This window comes from Argopecten irradians, chromosome 10 (assembly GCF_041381155.1).
Source record: "Argopecten irradians isolate NY chromosome 10, Ai_NY, whole genome shotgun sequence".
Classification (NCBI taxonomy): domain Eukaryota; kingdom Metazoa; phylum Mollusca; class Bivalvia; order Pectinida; family Pectinidae; genus Argopecten; species Argopecten irradians.
Window position 1 is genome coordinate 25,412,147 of NC_091143.1, and position 20,969 is coordinate 25,433,115.

A 20,969-nucleotide genomic window follows, 5' to 3' on the forward strand; every position below is an offset into this window, starting at 1 on the left:
GTCCAAACAAAGCATTTTTTTTTTTTTTCAAAAACGCACCTGCAGGAAATGATAATTTCCTTTCCAAGAACCTGAGACTTCAATACATGTACTGACAATAATGTGTTTTTCTTTTGTATTTCATTAATTATACTGAGATTACAAAGAGTTGTGTCCAAAGAATTGGAACTGTAAATAAGATCACTCTGTCAGCTCAATAGAGCTCATTTTTTGGCCTAGGAAATATAGAGCGACATAATAATTATCATAATCAAGGTCCCTGCAAGTTCTTATCTTACTTTATAATATATAGTTCAAATTCCTGTTGGGTTACATATATATAATCATGATCTTATATCTTGCATATATTGAAATCGTTAACTTATACAAATATCACAAATTTCACTATTATGCAATTCAATTCAGTTTTGAATGATGAATATGTCACACTTTTTGTCTATTAGCAAATTCTTGAACATATATTATAATATACATGTATCAGAATCTCAATATACCATATTTGTGCATACAATTGATCCAAATTAAGAATCCATTTTCTATCAAATTAAAGCATCAAAGCTTTCTTAAAACAAATCCAACAAAGACTTTAGGATAGTTAAATATATATATATTTAAAAAGGACTCAGTATTTATATATTTCAAAGCTTAACCTGGACACCCTATAGAAACTTTCAAAGTAATTTTGCTTTCTTTAGTTTGCAGGATGGCCATGGATATATTCTATTTTTAGGTCAACTTCTTAATAGTGGTTATAATTAATGTCAAGTTTTTTTAAGCTGGCTTTCCTTACCTTTTATGGGGAAATGATCTATACCAAATTGCAATTTGCTGCATATCAACTGTCATCCATCTGATTATAAAATTTTCTTACCTGATGACTTTTTTTCAATGATGAAATAGCCAAAGTACTTCAGATATTAGTCTTAACTCTGATGAAAACTTAAAGGGACAATTCAGTCTAAGAGAGCATTAAAATTTGTACATATATCGGAAAAAAAACCCAGTTCTTATGGAAATTAGATCAGTTGGTTTCACTGTGATATGCCTGAAAAGCCCATGGTTGTGAAATGTGTGTAGATGTTCAAACTCGCTCGCTGTCCGCCATTACACATTGTGGTCGAACTTCTTGTATGCCGAACCCTGTCCCATGCTCGTAGAGTAGTGCAACTTTTGTCTAACACTGCTCAAATCGCTCTGACAGTAGTGTGTTTACCTTATTAGGTGAATTGTCTTGCCTAAAAATCATTTTATCACCTTCTCAGTGGTTATGTAGTTTATTTGTTTAACGTGTGTGACTTTGGCTCAGGTATGGGCACAGCGTCCATATTGTACCTGCTTAATCGTATTGATCAACGATTTGATATTTCAACGATATTAATTAAAATTATTTTGCTTCTTGGTTATGCAAAAGTCTTAACTCTGATGAAAACTTAATTGTTTGCCTAATTGATTGACATCCATTTATGTTCGATTGAGCTAGAATTTATGTATTTTCAAAATAGCCAAAAGTTCTCCAATAATGTTGAACATGTAATTAAATAACTAACATTATGAAGGGCTACCAACCTCATCTTTTAATGTTTATAATATGCCTAAGTCTTTAAGATACCTAGCTTTTTATCTCAATAAGTTGACTTAAAGATGCTCCACCGCCGACAAATGGTATTTTTTCCCTATCAAAAACAGGAGCAGACAATTTAGTATTTTTCTTCTGTAACAAAAAATACTTACTTTACACCATTACCACCATTGAAAAGTTTGAGCTGCTCAAGTTGAAAATATAAAAAATAATTAATTGCATCCCGAAAAAATTCTGTGGTACTATTATATCCTTTATGGAATGAAGTACTCATTGTGCACACATCAAAGGCGAAATGAATTATTTTATATTAATTTTTGTGTTAATTAGGCATATATATACACGATTAAACACCAATTATTGTTCAAATGATGAATATGATTTATGCTCTGTTGGCGGTGGAGCATCTTTAAAGCTTCAGAGATTATAGCTAGAAGCTACCACTTAAAAAAACCAAACACTTAAGTTTGTTAAATGAAAAACGATGAAATTTATCCATGATTATATGGGTCATGTATATTGAATTGTAAAATGGACTTAAGCTTCCACCCATGTCCATAGCCAAAAAACCTACAAGGATAACTATTAGGCCTGATTTTTTTTACGATAACTACACTGATAAACGACAGGTGGACCAACAGTTCAGTTCCTTCGACCCTTTTGTTATAATGGAGGTCACAAGGTGGCCAGATTTAATTTGTATGTCTTTATGCCTTTGTTCCTGAATATAAGTTGTTAACAATCAAAATATAGTCTACTTATATAATATAAACAGCATCATTACTTACACAAATATATATATGTATAAACTGCATTATTACTTACATATATATATATATAAACACATTATTACTACATATATATATATATAAACAGCATCATTACTTACACACATATATATATGTATAAACTGCATTATTACTTACATATATATATATATTACCTATATCATTTAAATTGGACTGTCAATAACTGGCTGATAAACTTGTAAAAGGTTTATTAATTACACTGGGTACTGGGTCTTATTTATCCTTCGTCAGCTGTTGTAGATTGCTGTTTGTATCAAGTGTTGTAGTAAAGAAGTAAAAAAAAACATACATCTACCAAGGCTAATTAGAAGAGTAACCATCTGAGAAATAGGTTTGGAGTGCTGAAATAAAAACAAGGTACTAGTAATAAGTTGTTGGTCCAGTAAATGTAAGAAATGACAAGTGCTGTACATATATATTTTAACCTAGGGAGTAGATAAACCAGTTTTCAACCTATATGTTACTTGTGGAGAGGAATAGATTGAGTTAGCTAGTTGGCAAGGAGAGCTATAGTTAATTATAGTAGTAGTTTCCTGCATTTGACTGGTGTTGCACAGTTCTATACAAGTGTTGATCAGATCCGGAGAGGGGAGGTGTTTTAGCTGCAGTATTCAGCGTGGTGGTGGTGATGGAAGGTCGATCAGGAAAATTTATCTTTCTTCATCACTCTATCTCTCAAAACATGGCAGGCAGCATTTAACCTTATTATGCCATGATAAAACAGATGGTTTGGTAGCATCAGTGGTCCAGCTTGGAAAACAGTTGCCCTGATAGTCAGTGTATAGCTGCAGAGGATTGATCAGCTAGAGAACTAATGTCCAGCATCAGGATACACACATGGTTTTGTTGAAAGTGTTGGGATTATTGATTACATAAATATCAAGGAAAAATGATTTTCTCTGGAAGCTTACGATCTCACTCATCAGCTGCAAATTACAATAGACAAAGGTAAGGATTACTTAATTTAGATAAAATGATGATTACCTTGAGATCTCCATTTAGGTTTTCAATCAATTTAAATGTGTTGCCATTTAGATAGTTTGAAATTCATGGAAATAGTAATAAAAATTTCTGAATAATAAGTCAATAAGAGGTTGTTAAGTCATAACAGATTATTTAAGCAAACAGTCAGTTATGTGCTAATAAAAGTTACCACCATGGAGTTCATTATTAATACGTATGACAATAATGTAAATATATATTCTGCAAATTTAATATGACCATGTATATTGTATTCACACAGCATTAACTTTAAATATATGGCTTAAAATTGGTTTTACATTGTATGTACAAACCAAAACTTATCAAATATAAGGATGCGTTACCTTACAGGCTATATAGTATGTGATGAGAAGGTATGGGAGTATATACCAGATTTAAGTTGATAATTAGAAATAAGTGGAAAGAGAAATTTTGATTGCCTAAAATATTTGCAGTATGTTTTGAAATCATGACAGCTACCAGCTGCAGCTGCAGTAGTTTCTTCAATTCTTTGCCATGGAAATTGGGGTTTTGAGTTGAAATACAGAATTTGATTTAAGATAAAATAAATTTAAGGCAGGGATTTTGGGGCTTGTTCCCAATGCATGGTTCTTACAATTGAAATTCTTAGTTTCTTGCAAGTTTAAATTATCACCAGGTTTGATGATGTTTGTCATCTTATTATGATGACATATCGGAGTTTCAAACTAGGGGGAGATAATCCAGTGTTAATACCACTACAAATAGTTTACTACATACCCTGCATTCCCCTAATGCCTGGTGAAGGGTTGCTATGAAGTGGCCCTGATATCTGTCCAACAAGCTGTTGATAATGTCATCACCACACCAAATTATAAAGCTATAAATGGGACAGATAAGTGTAGTCCAGTCACACTCTCTTCCATTTATGATATATATAATCTATAGCAAGATGTTCCAAGTATAAACATTCTTATATGTTACATGTTGAGTAAGTTTTGGTATTATTGACCTGGAAAATAATGCTTTGAAAAATTATCTAGAGATTTTGCTAATTAGACATGGTGCAGAATAATCAGAAAGCTAAAGGTTATTTTTCATAGTGCATGTTCAAATTTTAATGGTCTTCATACACTTGTAACTGAGTTTGATATTTGAGAAGAAAATTATTTATCCAGTAGGCCAAATTGCTATCCTAGCTAGGCCTCCAATAAAGCACTACATCGACACCAGAAAGCCAGGAAGCCTGGTGCATGTTTCAGTTAGGGTACCAACGCATGGACAGTACCTGTCAGTACTCGTAATAAGTTTGAAGAATGAATAATTTGATGTCGAGAAGTTCAATCTAGAGAGAAAACACCTGGACTTTCCTGTCTATATTTAGGTAGAGTAATTATAGCAGCCTATCTACCATGTGTCTGTTATAATTAAACAGGAAAACAGGACCCCCTCACCTAATCTGGCCCTCTTTGCTCTGTATCAATATTATTTGGTATATTTAGCCAGGGAAAATTTAACCAGTTGTGGGTGAATATCAAATAACCAAATGAACATGCATTTTCAAGTGAAAGTCTTTGATCTGGAAGCTTTTTGTCTGCCCTTAAATTGGCAGTTCATGATCATCTTTAAGTAACAGTATAAAAATATGAAAAAGCTTCTTTGTTTGATAAAAGACAAAGCAAAACTATGGTTTTATCTTATCCTTGAATATCATATTTATCTTGGAATTTTTTTTATCAGACACTACCAGTGACAGGAATGGTCCCTACGAAGTATCTATTTCATATATATCTTGTCTCCAAGGATATCATACACACAAACAATGGAACATTACAGGTCCTCCCACTCGTATACCCCATAACCATGACCAACTGATACAAATATGCAAGATTACTTCAGATTTACTCTTGGATAAAAATATTCAATCCCCATTTCAGCAGGAAAAGGTCTTTTTAAGTTTAACAAGTTATTTTGGGAAAGGTATATATTCTTCCATTCCTAATATTATATATATATAATATTAGTGTGATAATTGATACCAACCAAATTATTTTGTCTTGAATTGACCTTGTATAAATTTATAGGTCATCTTTGGTTGGTATTGCACAGAGATATTTATACCCACTTTCTATCCTGTAGGTTTTATGAGGAAAACAGCTATTATATACGCTAATTCCACACCGTTTATATATAATTATAGGAGATGAATCTCTTTAAGATGTTACAATCTTACCAGTACGATGGGTATAACACATGTCGAGATGTAAGGCCCGAGGTTTTATAGATAATACAAAACATGTGTTGTGATATTTGGTGCCAGTTGTTTTAAAGTGGAAACAAGAGGATTCCTTCTATGTTAATGTCAGCTTAGATATTTCTGTGGAGTAGAAATGCATTTTAATGTTTATGGATGCAAAATCAGCCATATTGAATTTTATTGGAAGAGCATCGACAGATCAGATTTTCTGGATCTGTAAATTTGTATACTACATGTACTAGATGATAGACTCAATTGATTAGTTATAATTAAGGAAAGACAATTAAGATCTTTAATTATCCTTGTTATCTTGTTGCATTCAAAAATTATATCAGTATATATATAGTAGTATTATATTTAGGTCAAAATACAAGGGCAACTTTATAAACAGCAGCAGTTTGCTGAACAGATTACGGTAAGTATTTGATGAAATAGTAAAGTTTATACCTCTGGATCGAGAGTGCATGATCAGCACTTATTTAATTGATGGCTTTTGGTACAAAATCAGCCATATTGGATCAAGATCAAACTTTTAAAAAATTGAAGCATTAGGTTTTTAAAATGCAGCTTTGATATATTAATGTGTTCGTACACAAAAAAAAATTGTAGTAGTGTATGTAAGCTTCTTGGTTTTTGTTGATGCTTCAGCTGTGCTTGATTTTCTTTTGCCTCAGACTGAATTTACTACATGCAATATTAGATTTCAATAGATTTGATTCTGGTGCAACTTCAGTTGGTAGTCAATACGTTATATAGGTGGTATAATCAAATGCGTATAGAAATGAGATAAAATGCTGTACACAGATGTGATTCATTTAACAGAGGGATGAATCCTGTGCTGGTGGAAACTGCAGACTTAATTAATTAATTAAGTATAAAAAGCAGATCTGTTATGTTGCTTGGAGGCCTGGAGCACAGACTGCCAAATCTGTACCTTATTGTCAACAGTGCAGAAAACACACGATGGTTGGCAAACCCTGTCATCCACAGATAGCTGGGATCTGTGAGCAGTATCAGGGAGTATTCGTGGGCTTATTGTTGGTGCCAAATTCTCAAAATTTACAGTTAACACATGGAAATTTCATTCTGCTTCCATCAATGCTTTAAAAATAATGATGAAAATATGACCTTGTTCCTTTACAAAAGCAAAAGGAATTCCAAAGCATCTAGTTTTAATTTCATGTCTGTGAGAAAAGGCCTAGTTATTGCGAAACACTGTCTTTGAATAATTGATGGTGCTTAAAATTGTGTTTTGAAAACTGAAACTCAACTGAGAAGGGAAGAATACAAATTGCTCTCGATAAGAATCAAGAAACTACATATTTATACACTTTTGTTGAAATTATTATGGTTGAATAATTACAGTATACATTTTGTATATACATGTTTATAATGAACACACAACAGATTTTTTTCCCCATCAAGGTTCCTTATTATATATTTGTTATACATTTTATAGCAAACTTATAATAAAGTAATTAGCTGGTCCCCAGAGGTTAGTTATAACCATATGTTTTAGTGCGCATGTTTATTATATACATCCAGAATCCTAGCTTGAAAATTTCTATTTTAAATAAAATAAGATTGAATGAAAATTTTCTGTTATCAACTCTGTGCAAATACTTTGTAATAGAAATATTTGTATTCAGAAATAGGGGGAAAAAACCTGAATTCCTGATAAATAACCACTAAATAACATACACAGACAGATGTGAGAACAATCCCGGATTTATTGCACTCTCATGTTTCTCTAAAATTAAAGTAAATAGTTGTATAATTAAATGGTTGTATCCAACATTACTGTGCCTTGTTTTATCCTGGGGTTTAGGAACATGCTGATTGACTTGAAGTGGCTTCTCCTGTAATCGTATACACTGATGAGTGGGGTCTTATTGGAGGCAGATAGAGCACTTAATTGGCCATTTATCTGTTTGCCAAGTTTATTTGGCTAAGAAACAGTTTAACAGACTTGGAATGTTAAATCACTATCCCTCTCTGCATTTGAAGCCTTACAGTACTATGGTCTCCGTTCACATTGACACATATATATCTCAGTGTTTGTATACAATAATACGGGGGGGGGGGGGTATCTTTCCTTCTCAGACCCTGTTTCATATCTTTAGAAAATTTTGTTCAATACCGTCAATTCCGCCAGTTAGATTGAGATTCTGTGTAAAATAGTCTTTCTGGTTAAGAATAGTCAAAGGCAACACACAGTCAATTTTTGCAAAGTACTGGTATTTAGAATGGGGCTATAAATAGTTACTCCACCAACAACACATTCTATATCCTGTAAACCACTTCATTTCTGTGTACAGAATATTTTTACAGTCATGAATACATTAGTAAATATCTGGTACATGTTTTATACAACTGACATTTAATTTGAGTTTTTGTTCAATCTCAAAATCATGAAAATTTGTATCTCATGAAAATAAAGTGGATTGCAGTAGATCTCCTGTCTAAGATTTGTAGATCTAGATTCTACCATGTAAATTAAAGTGGATTATAGCAGTAGATCTCTTGTCTAAGATTTGTAGATCTAGATTCTACCATGTAAAGTGGCTTATAGCAGTAGATCTCTTGTCTAAGATTTGTAGATCTAGATTCTACCATGTAAAGTGGATTATAGCAGTAGATCTCTTGTCTAAGATTTGTAGATCTAGATTCTACCATGTAAAGTGGATTATAGCAGTAGATCTCTTGTCTAAGATTTGTAGATCTAGATTCTACCATGTAAAGTGGATTATAGCAGTAGATCTCCTGTCTAAGATTTGTAGATCTAGATTCTACCATGTAAAGTGGATTATAGCAGTAGATCTCTTGTCTAAGATTTGTAGATCTAGATTCTACCATGTAAAGATGATTATAGCAGTAGATCTCTTGTCTAAGATTTGTAGATCTAGATTCTACCATGTAAAGTGGATTATAGCAGTAGATCTCTTGTCTAAGATTTGTAGATCTAGATTCTACCATGTAAAGTGGCTTATAGCAGTAAATCTCCTGTCTTAGATTTGTAGATCTAGATTCTACCATATGTAAAGTGGATTATAGCAGTAGATATCTTGTCTAAGATTTGTAGATCTAGATTCTACCATGTAAAGTGGATTATAGCAGTAGATCTCTTGTCTAAGATTTGTAGATCTAGATTCTACCATGTAAAATCATGTCCAGTATAAGATACAAATGATACGTCAGCATCGTTAACCCCATCCCCAGTTCACACAGTGTCTTATATATATACTGACTGAGAGGCCAGGAGACAATATAGCTTTAGGAAAAGTACAGAACATGTATAATGTACTACACCTATGAAGCTGTGATATTTCTGTCTGATAACACTAAATTTTCTCTGGTGAATTAAGTAGTCCCAGCACCTGTGGCAGAATTCGGTAGAGAATTTGTGAAGACAGTAATTGTCTGGTACCTCTTCATCATCTGTTATTGTGTGGGCTCTGGATATATATCTGACTACTCTATCTACAAGGGAGTGTTCAAATAAACACACACACTGGATATATACATGTACAGGTCCTATTTTATACTTCACATTCAACTCTATTTGTTTTTTCTGATATTGTTTTTACTAATAGGGATTTGGAAACATGAGCAAGTACAAAGTTTCATTGGTCATTATAGCTTGCCCTAAATTTCACTTGCTAAAAGTAAAAAAGGGCAATTTAGATGCAAGGAGTCTATTATATATTGGCCTCATGAAACAGCTTCTCAAGCACCTGTCGACCTATTAACCTGATGTTGAGCCAGTACCAAGCCAAGATAAGGACTTTCATTTCATTTATTTCAACTTTCTAACCTCCTAGTTGTGATAGAAACATACAGTAGGTATGCTTATTTTGCTCATGCAATGTGAGCTACTGGTCACAGTCATTACACTGAGGTATGCTCAGATCCTGTCAGTAATTGATCCAGGCATAGGGATGACAATCAGTGATTTTATTCAAACAAATGTCCTTGATTTTTATTGAATGTCATAGAGGGATGTATGCTAAAACTTTAAACAACTGTTTTCAATAAGCAGTTAAAACATTTTTGTTCTGCTTTTTAGTAAACACAATAAGTTTCTTCCTTATGTAGCTACGTATTAGGGTTTCTACCTAAGATAGTAAAATCTCCTTCCTTCTGTAATTTTCTGTTTTGTTTTCCTATTTACTTTATTTGTACTGTTGTTAGGAAGTATAAGATGAAAGAGACATATATGTGTAGTAGTGGTTTTTTTTGTGTAATTTTATGTTTAGACAAGATAGAGAGCAAGCAAGAGAGTAGTAGAGAGTTTGATGCAGTAGGTTAATTATAGTGTAGTGATAAAGGGCAGGCATGAGGACAAGTGATAAGGATGATAAAGGGCAGTCGTAAGGACCAGTGACAAGGAGTAGAGTGGGGGGTCACAGGTGGTCCAGTGGCTTAGCGGGACAGAAAACAGATGTGTTTTTGTAAGAATTTAAATGCTTAATTTTGATTAGATGTAGATAGCCTAGAATTGTGTATGATATGTCCGTAGATTAATCAATTGGTATAGTTTTGCATGATACAAGTAGATAAAAGATACAGTTTAGGATAAATTAGTATTAAAGGTTTTTGTGTCTCAGATAACACAGATATTACATGTATTTGACATTTAAACTTAAATAACTTCAATAAGCAAACAATACCTTAGACTTTATAATTTGCAGTTGATAGAGTAGAACATTCTAAATAATTTGGTGTGCATAAATATATGATTGACCTTATAATTAGATTGTAAGAATGGAATGAGTCCCATACTAGTTTAACCTGTGACCCCCCACTCTACTCCTTGTCACTGGTCCTTACGGCTGCCCTTTATCATCCTTATCACTTGTCCTCATGCCTGCCCTTTATCACTACACTATAATTAACCTACTGCATCAAACTCTCTACTACTCTCTTGCTTGCTCTCTATCTTGTCTAAACATAAAATTACACAAAAAAAAAACACTACTACAATTTCCCTCCGCTCACAAAAATTTGGTCTCCAAATTATATTTACATGAATTGTAAGATAGCATTTTGTCACATTAATCCAATGTTTACAAGTTTCATAATCAATTAAGTATGATCCACTTTAGTCATATATATATACACAATAGATAATCCAGCGAATTACAGTCACTATTCTATTCACTGCATGGTATAATATTCCATCCATGGAAAACACGTGTCCTAGTGTTTAAGTCACTGTTATCAAATTTTACTGTAATCATACAGTATCCTGCTTAGAATGTCACAGTGTTTCTGTTTTTCACTTTATAGATCCTTTTATTTGGAATAGCGTTCAAGTTCGGTTTTGATTGTTAATGTTCACTGTTGTACATGATAAGAGAAAGGTACCAGCATTTGATTATACAATTGGATAGGTTTCTAGCAAATGTTATAAAGACATAACTGATAAAAAGAGCCAATGAAGATTTTAATTTTTGGTTGATTGTTCACAGTTGTAATGTCGTAGAAATAAGGAATTTTTTAGGATAGGTACAGAAGTACAGAAGAAAAGGAAAGACCGACAATAAAACTGTGGACAATAAACATTATTATTCTTCATGAACCAGTTAGGTACAATTAGCTTGTTGTTGGGTTAATCCTTGTAGTTAAATGTTATGACTGGTATGTTTCTGCTTACCTTTTCGGACTTTTCCTTTCTGTGTTTTGTTTATATGAAATTCCCGAACAAGAAAACCAGGTAAATTTTCCCCAGGTTCCCATGTTGCTTTTGGGTGATCTTTCCATTTTACTTTGTAAACTTTGCGTCCTCTATGTCTGCTTGATGCTAAGAGTTTGTCAACTATTCCCCAATCTTGTTGATTGGCAGCTTGGGAATTTTTCTCCTGGGTTGTAGTTTGTGACGTTTCCTCCGGGTTTGTAGTTTGGGAAGTATCCTCCTGCTGAGTATCCGGTATGCTTTCTTCTGGTTCAAGTTGAAATCCAGGGTAGAGTTCCTCTCGACAGTTTGGGTCATGGTATGCCTTTAGTCTGTTGGCATGTACCAAAGCTTTCATTACCTTATGGGTCTTACAGTTGTGAATTCTATAAGTGTGATTTGGCCCTAAATCAGATATGTAGTATGGCCCTGTCCATTTACACTGAAGTTTTGCAGATTTCTTCTTTGGTATTTTGGGATTGTGTAGCCAAACTCTTTGTCCAATTTCGAACGTTGGTTCCTTTGTTTTCCGTGATTCATCATATTGTTTTTTGTATGCCTGTTGACTTGAAGTGACGTTTTCCTTTGCTATTTGTTGTGTTAGCTGAAGTTTTTGTTGTAGTTGTTTCAAATACTCACTGGCGGTTTTACTGAGGTTGGAAGTATTGTCAATAAAATCCAGAGAAACATCTAAGGGACTCCTCATCTCCTTTCCAAAAACTAACTCAAAAGGAGAGAATTGAGTTGACTTTGTACAATCTGTCTTTCTGTAGGCCATTAGTATTCCTGGCAGTAGCTGTGCCCAAGTTTCCTGTTTGTCATCAATATATGCTCTCATAGACTGTGCCAAGGTTCTGTTAAAACGTTCACAAGTGCTGTTTGATTGAGGGTGATAAGCACTGGTAGCGTATTTCTTAATGTCCAAAAGTTTACAGAGATGTGTCATAATATTTGACATGAAGTTTCGGCCTCTGTCAGTCACTAACGATGAAGGAGCACCATACCTGCAGATTATTTCCTTATAGAAGACGTTTGCTACCTCTGTTGCCTCCTGTGTTCGCAAAGGGAAAGCTTCCATAAAACGTGAAAAACTGTCCACACACAAAAGGATGTATTGATACTTTTCAGGAGTTGGTGTTAAAGGTCCCAAAATATCCATATGCCAACGTTCAAAAGTTGACGCCAGAGGTAGAGGGTGCAAAGGTGCTGTAGCATGCCGCGTTGGGGTCTTTGCTTGTTGACACTGTTCACAATTTTCCACATAGTTGTGTATCTGAGAGTACATTTTCGGCCAATAGTACTTAGCACAAATCATACTGTATGTCCTGTCAAATCCTTGATGAGCACCACCTGTTTTTGAGTCATGACAACTTTTCATTATCTCCTGGCGTAATGAGGATGGAATAGCTAGTTGTCTTTTTATTCTGGTGTCTTTGGGTAACTTTTTAGCTCTTTGATTCCAAAGGTGGTATAAGATCCCATTAAGCATTACATACTGCTGACTTTCAGCCACAACTTTAATTGCCTTTTGCTTGTTGTCAGAAAGCTGGCCACACTCTAGATAAAGTTTAATTGGGGCCAACTCAGGACACTGGGTCTGTAGCTGTTTAACCTCCTCCAGCCTGTTCTCAGTAAGGGACAATATGAAATCCTTATCAGCTGTCTGCTCACTAACACTATACACATGTGTAACTGTCTGGTCCTCTGAGGTTACAGCTCCTTGCTGACAGTAGTCAATTGTCACTTGTAAATATTCAAGGTTGTTGTCTTCAGGTTTATACTGGGTTCGTGACAAAGCATCTGCATTACTATGCTTTTTACCTGCTTTATGCTTGACTTCATAATTAAATCCCTGTAGCAGTAAACTCCATCGTCCTAGTCTTCCTGTAGGGTGTTTAACATCCTGGAGCCATTTTAGAGCTGCATGGTCTGTTATAACAGTGAAATGTTGGTGTTCCAAGAAATGTCTATAATGTCTTACTCCTTCCACTAGAGCTAGGCATTCACGTTCAGTGATAGACCACTTTTTCTCTGACTGACGTAGTGCCCTTCCACCATAAGCAACAGGATGTTCATTACCGAGGTCATCTTTTTGACCTAATATGTAGCTGATTGCTTCTCCAGAGGCATCTGTAGATAGAATAAATGAATTGTTCATATTTGGGTAAGCTAGTACAGGTGTGGTGGTCATAGCATCCTTTAGTTGTTGAAAAGCTTCTGTACACTGGTCTGTCCATTTAAACTGTGTACTCTTCTGCAAGAGTTTGTTTAAAGGAGCAGCCTTTTCACTGTAGTGTGCTTGACGAACTTTCTGTAGTAATTGCAGAGTCCTAGGAAACTACGAACTCCGTGTACGTCTGTTGGTTGGGGAAACTCTGTGACAGCTTTTACTTTTTCAGTATCAACCTTAATTCCCTCTTTTGTGATAATATGGCCCAGGTATTTCACATGTTTGGTTGCGAACTGGCACTTGGATGGCTTAAACTTGAGATTTGCCCTTCTCATTCTGTCAAATACGGATTGTAAATCATCCAAATGTTTTTCGAAGTTACTGCTAAACACTAGAATGTCATCGATATAGCAAACTGCATATTTCCAAGATATTCCTCTAAGAACTTGTGTCATGACCATTTGAAAACTCATTGGAGCATTACATAATCCAAAAGGTAGTTTTTTAAATTGGTATAGCCCATTGTGAGTAATAAATGTAGATTTTTCTTTTGTTGATGGGTCTAAAGGAATTTGCCAAAATCCTGATGCCATATCCAAAACAGAAAAGTAATGAGCAGAAGATTCACCAATAGTTTCCAGAATATCATCTAATCTTGGTAAGGGAAAAACTTCAGGCTTTGTTAGCTTGTTTAGTCGACGAAAGTCAACAGCAAATCGGTAATCTCCTGTTTTCTTTTTCACAAGAACTACTGGTGAATGCCAGGGTGATGTTGATGGTTCGATAATGTCATTGTCCATCATGTCTTGCACTTGTCGATCAATTTCTTCCTTTTGGATAGGATTAGTCTTATAAAATCGTTGTTTTACTGGTGCTGCATCGCCTGTTTCAATTTTGTGATGGTAAATATCTGTACATCCTAGTTCCGAAAGATCTTTAGCAAATACGTCTCTGTTTTTTCCCAAAAATTCCAAAAGTCTTTTCTTTTCAGTTATCCCAAGGTCAGAAGTACTTAAATCAAAGTTCAGTTCTTGAGCAATTTTCACGCCGTCTTGCCTTGTAGATTTTAAATCACTACAATCAGAGTTTTGGTTGATTTCGTTGGTTTCATCATCCTCAAAAATGTCGTTACTTCCCAGGTTTTGTACAGAACATATCGGTTTACCAGGTCGTAGAGTGATAACTTTATTTGTTGGATTGATAAGTCTAACAGTGGTGTAGCCTCTTTGAGACAGAGTATTAACAGATCTGGCTGCTAGTAGATTATTAGCACTTGGGAGATGTGACAGTGGCTGTAACAGTACCGGTTGTTGAGAGACTGTTTTGATTTTTACAGGAATGTTACACTCCGATTGCGGTGGAATAGACACCCGAGCTACAGTTCTAGCAAAATCAGAATTTGTATCTTCATCCACTTTTAAACAGGAAACTGTTAATCCGTCATACAAGGATAAGGTTTTGTTTGCCAAATCAATAGTTGCTTTATTTTTCTCTAAGAAATCTAAACCAAGTATAACGTTACAATGTAAGCTTGCAAACACATGAAATAGGTGAGTAACACACAGTCTATTGATGGTTAGAGGTAAGGTGAAAGTTCCTGTTGATATTTGTTTATCTCCATTAACTCCTATGATAAATGGAATGGCTGGCGGTCCAAGTTGAGGCATATATCCAAAAATCCTATGAAGTGCACTTTTAGAAATACAGGACAGTGATGCACCTGTATCGACTAAACAATCCGTTTGAACGTTGTTGATTTGTGTGCGAACAATATTTTTCCTCATGCTGGTCTGTAACGTTGTTATAGCTGTCCCCGTTTCCTTTGGTTGTTGTCATTGCTCTGTTCGCGGTGCTGACCGACATACTCTTGCGAAGTGGTTGATTTTATGACATTTAGCACATGTTTTTCCACGTGCTGGGCAGTTGGCAAGTTGTTGGTGCCAATTATTTCCACAGAAAGAACATTTTCTTTGCTGTTGTTGCTGGGATGATTTTGATTGCTGTCTGCCATTTTTCCATGTTGTCTGCGTTGCTTGTACAGATAGAGCCTGCAACTGGTCTTCAAGCCGAGCAATGGCGGCAAACCGTCATACAAGGATAAGGTTTTGTTTGCCAAATCAATAGTTGCTTTATTTTTCTCTAAGAAATCTAAACCAAGTATAACGTTACAATGTAAGCTTGCAAACACATGAAATAGGTGAGTAACACACAGTCTATTGATGGTTAGAGGTAAGGTGAAAGTTCCTGTTGATATTTGTTTATCTCCATTAACTCCTATGATAAATGGAATGGCTGGCGGTCCAAGTTGAGGCATATATCCAAAAATCCTATGAAGTGCACTTTTAGAAATACAGGACAGTGATGCACCTGTATCGACTAAACAATCCGTTTGAACGTTGTTGATTTGTGTGCAAACAATATTTTTCCTCATGCTGGTCTGTAACGTTGTTATAGCTGTCCCCGTTTCCTTTGGTTGTTGTCATTGCTCTGTTCGCGGTGCTGACCGACATACTCTTGCGAAGTGGTTGATTTTATGACATTTAGCACATGTTTTTCCACGTGCTGGGCAGTTGGCAAGTTGTTGGTGCCAATTATTTCCACAGAAAGAACATTTTCTTTGCTGTTGTTGCTGGGATGATTTTGCTTACTGTTGGCTTCAATAATAAATATCTCTGTGAATTTATATACATGTAGTAACACATTAGTGACATTACGGAATGACAAGTTACATTACACTCTACTAGTATCATTTGTTTGGAAAAAAAATCACCATACAAATATAGATTACTAGATCAATAGTATTATCTCATCATAACTGACGACTGAAATCTTTATCTATAGTGAGCTTCAGAAGATTGAAATACCTATATTGATATGTATAAAACAGCTAGGTGTCACCAATTATTGATCATCACATTATATATTTGAATCAATTTTCTAGTATACCCACGTAATCAGCTAGTGGACTTATAACCGGGAAGTGAGGTATTGTTATTGTTCATTGGAATGTGTTTACAATGTCTCGTCTAATCAATCTACATAGTACAGAACCAATTCAATGGGATGATGTGAAAAAGTAGGTAGGTCTACATTTAAATTGTTTTTCTAATAATTTGTTTTTTGGACCAACTTTATAAAAATACTTACATACACAAAGTGTGTCAGACTATATCAGTCTCCTATCTAGTCAAGATCCAACAGACTGACCTACTGGAATATTTTAAAGTTTGAAAAGTTAACACTTAAATGAATTTGGTTGAAGATTCTTTTTAAGTACATGAACACTTTTGACTATATACATGTACCTTTCTAGAAAATGTAAACATGGAATTTCAATATACACAGGTAAAAACAGAGTATATGTACCTTGAATTCCTGTACATTTCACTTCCTGTTTCTGTCATGTGTAAGGAATTTTATCTAGTGAATACCTGGCCATGTGTATACCAATGCAAGCTACATAGTAAGTACACAGGTATGGTGTAGGTATAAAACAACAAAATATTAAATATACATTGTGATACACTCGATCATCAGTACTGTTAACCCTGCCCATAACAACCATCCAAGGGACAGAGAAAATTAACCTTTACAGCCAAGGGGTCAAATTAAATTGTATTGAAATGGGTCATTTTGGACCCCCAAAAATGGTCTCATTATAAACAGGTGGTTATACTAATGCAGGTTTTACTGTACATGTACAATCCTCTATCTTTAATGACCATGTTCAGAATTGTGAAAGTATTGAGTTTTACAATGTATTAAACTTAACCTTAAGCTTATACATTATAAATGGGGAATTCCATATAAAGTGTTACATCTACCCGGAACTTGTTTACTTTCAAAAATCGGAATAAAATGTTTTGTGGCTACAGATACACACGAACGGGTTGTTCAGTGATATTGATGTTATAGGTGTATAGGTATTTGTAGGTGGGGGAAGTTTATCAGAACAATTAGTGCTAAAAATAGATATTACCTTTAAATATGACAGGTAACTTGAAGCACAAGGTGATGCATGTAATCATGACCATGTTTTATTTCCATCCGGGGGTAGAAGGGGGGTACTTTCAGACCAAAACCTTTCTGTGTGGATAAAGGCATAAGGAACTAATTCATTTAGGGCACATGTATATATACAATGCAGTTAATCACGTGGCAAGGAATTTATACAGAGTAGCGCTTAGTAATTATACAGGAAAGATTAATTTAGGAAATAACTCTAAATAAGTTACTAGGATAGTGTTGATACATTGTTTTAAAATGCATATAGATACCATAGTTAGACTTGGAGCGCAGGTAATTAATTAATAATTGCTTGCAAAATGACTGATAGAAATTAATTGCATTATAAAACAGTTGAATTGACAGATGCTGCATATATTCAGATAGGAGAGATAAACATATTTAATATCTTTCATATGGAATTTCATCTGCTGAAATTACAGAGGATATAGGTGAGTACTCCATGAATCGAAGTATGAAGTGGTAGAGCTGCAAGTATCCTTTATATGTCCTTACATGGACTTTCTTATTAAACTACATGCATATAAGGTTTAGATATACATGTATATAAGGGTACATGTATCATCTCTTTGTCTCATAATTGCCTTGCACACTTGCTTCTCATACTCAGTTTAATCAACACTTCGTGATGTATTTAATTTTAGGATGTTATTACTTACTGGTATAACTTTATTGTAGGAACTCATGTGCTTTAGTTTAATCCTGACCATGATCAGCTGTTTACCTAACATGAGACCTTATGGTGTTATTACTCTGAATCAACTGGTGGGACCTAAATGATGTTCACTTACGTCACGTTCATGTCATGATGATGTAAAGATGAATGGCCAGAGCCATAACTATGGGTGGGACTGTGGGACAGCAAGTCTTTGTGACATTATATCATCGTCATGGCATTAACTGGTTCATCCCTAGAATAAGATAACGAATTGTCCAAGCTTCAGGGAGATTTCAAATAAGTCTACTACATTGGTGAACGAGTTGAATATTAAAGGTTGATGTATGTGATATCACTAACAGTGACTGTGTATATGTGGTGTAACAGGATTTACCTATTGAAGTGATGATACATCTACGTATTTCTTTTAAGAAACTTTTATAACCTTATTGGGGTAATATGCAATAGCTAGGGCTACAATGTCACAAGCTTGCTTTGATATGATCCTGTTTCTGGCGATTGTTGTTTTTACCACTTGATAAACCAAACATCTCCATTTCCAATATTAGTAGCTTTGGATTTTCTTCAAATTAAAGAAGTTGATGTAATTTTACGGGCATTTATATGTTTAGTCTCTATATTGAATGTTTAATGCTACAGTGCAAGATTGACAGCAATTTTAACAGATTCTGTCAGTCAAGATATGAGTGTAATCATATAGCTCATTTAAAGACAGTTGTTTCGATCTGCATCATAAATTATTAAGTAAAGAGATCAAAAGCAATGCATTCTTTTTGAGGTTCTATTGTAAATGTTGAGGCAGTAGTCATACAATTGTAGACAAGGAATGAAAAACAAAGTGAAAATTGTAAAATAAGTATTTTAATGTACAGCATGCTGTAAAAACTTTCTACATGTACTTGTGATTGAGTTGTGATACATGAATCAGGCGTCTATATTTATAATAACCGGGAAGCTTGTGATCACGACCGTAAGTACTTGTAAATAGGCTACTCTTCTATAAACTCTAGCGTGATTAACAACAACATAAAACTGAGTACTCTACTTATGCAACTTCCGTAACTTTACACAACTTAAGAGGATTTATTTTTTACCAATTAAAAAAATATGTAGCATTTCAGTTTTGGATCTAGATGCCAAAGCTGGCCACACAGACAAGAAAAAGAAGTTTTAGCATTTTGTTAGATGGAATAAAACTCAGAACTCAGTTTTTAGTATAGCTCTGCTTCTCAAGTTTTGGTGTGTAAGCTTAAGCTAATCAAAAAGCTTGAAGGTCATCATTATCGTGTGATTAGGTTTTTACTGGTTAATATACATGTATGTATAACTTATTTTAAATAAATTGCGATAACTAATTAGCTTCTGAGTGCATGCATTCTTGCAAAAGATAAAATTGTAAATGATAGTGTATTTATCAACACATGTACAACCATGTCATGTGATGTAAATGGGGCTCATTTCTCTGTAGCTCATGTAAATGCAGTGCATGCAACATATAGATTGGCCACCAGTTATATAATTATTGATAAGAATTCTCAGCACAATTCTAATACTAGATTATCTCCCCCTAGTTTCAAATTTTGGTATCAGAATATGAAACATGTCGCAGAGACAATTATCAAGCCATATTTGATTTTTATGTTATTATAGAGACTGGTGGCCAGTCTAGTTCTTATAAACCTACTAAGGCACTCTTTCTCCATTCATTCTCTTGTATTCCAAAAACATTTAGCTATAACTTGATACCATATCTTGGTTAATTGATTATATTTATAAGCGCCCTCCTTTGGGGTCCTATTTGTACACTCCCTATATATCTAGCCCTTTGTGATGATTTGATATTTATGAATCATTACCAATTTATTGAACTGGTTATTGAGGAGCTACATAGGAAAGGTCAGCTCTATGCTGGATAATTTGATATCATACATGTAAAATAAGTTACTATACATGCATGTACATCTGAGGCCTCCCTTTACATGGACTAGATCAATCAATAAGAACCATATACCTAATATATTTATTAGACTAAAAGCCCATCTGTACCGTAATAATTCTAACAATATATCAGAATTATGTCTTTCCATAATTATCAAACTAAAAGTGTTGCTGTTCCGTAATAATTTCAACAGTGTCAGTGTTATAGCCAATGTCTTAATTTGTACTGTAACTATCTAACTAAAAGCCCAAACCCTAATAAAATCTATATTTATCATGCAATAAGCCCTGTACCTTGATAATTTTCACCATGTCAGCATTTATGTGGTACTTTTCAATTTCTAATAAGATGTACAGGCTCTAAAGTTTAAAGGCTGTGTACCACATACCCTAATAACTTCAGTAATAAGCCGAGGCAGTAGGGTCACCCTTATGACTATGTAGTCCACTGTTTATTAGGAGTTCAATGAACAGTTGTGTGAGACAATTATTGTAAGGGCTACAATTGGGGTTGTATGCCACTAAAATAAGTGTCTGATCCCCAATACAAATATGTACCTTGTCTGGCTGTTGTATTAACCCCAATGAACATCAGTAACACTGAAATGACTTTAAATCATATGAAGATATTCAGTGGCAATATGTTGCCCAGTGAGCCCCCTCCTACAAACACACACATCTCTCACCTCTCACTCCTTCCCCACCCCCCTTCCCCGCCCCCTCCAAACCTTACCTTCTAGAAAATTATTGTGGTGAAAATGCAGGATATTGTGATCATTGTAAAAATAAAGAGGTCACTGTGTAGTTTGTATGGTTTAGGTTCAGAAGCCAGCTGGTATATTGTTCTCCAGGTTCTTGTTATGTACTACTGTGTGTG

General features: G+C 34.5%; 1 protein-coding gene across 6 annotated transcripts in view; it reads left to right on the forward strand.

Moving 5' to 3' along the window:
- LOC138333487 (tyrosine-protein kinase CSK-like) overlaps positions 1 to 20,969 on the forward strand; it is a 51,827-nt gene that overhangs the window by 6,115 nt on the left and 24,743 nt on the right. The window contains exon 1 of one of the 6 annotated variants that reach the window (XM_069281891.1): positions 2,994 to 3,336. The exons of 2 other annotated variants lie outside the window; for them this stretch is intronic. In XM_069281891.1, the coding sequence (XP_069137992.1) occupies positions 3,278 to 3,336 (59 nt within the window). In that variant the 5' untranslated portion in view covers positions 2,994 to 3,277. Of the gene's footprint in view, positions 1 to 2,993; positions 3,337 to 16,444; positions 16,526 to 17,706; positions 17,907 to 20,969 lie in introns of those variants that run through there. 3 more of the 6 variants (XM_069281894.1, XM_069281893.1, XM_069281897.1) reach the window with 3 other exon arrangements.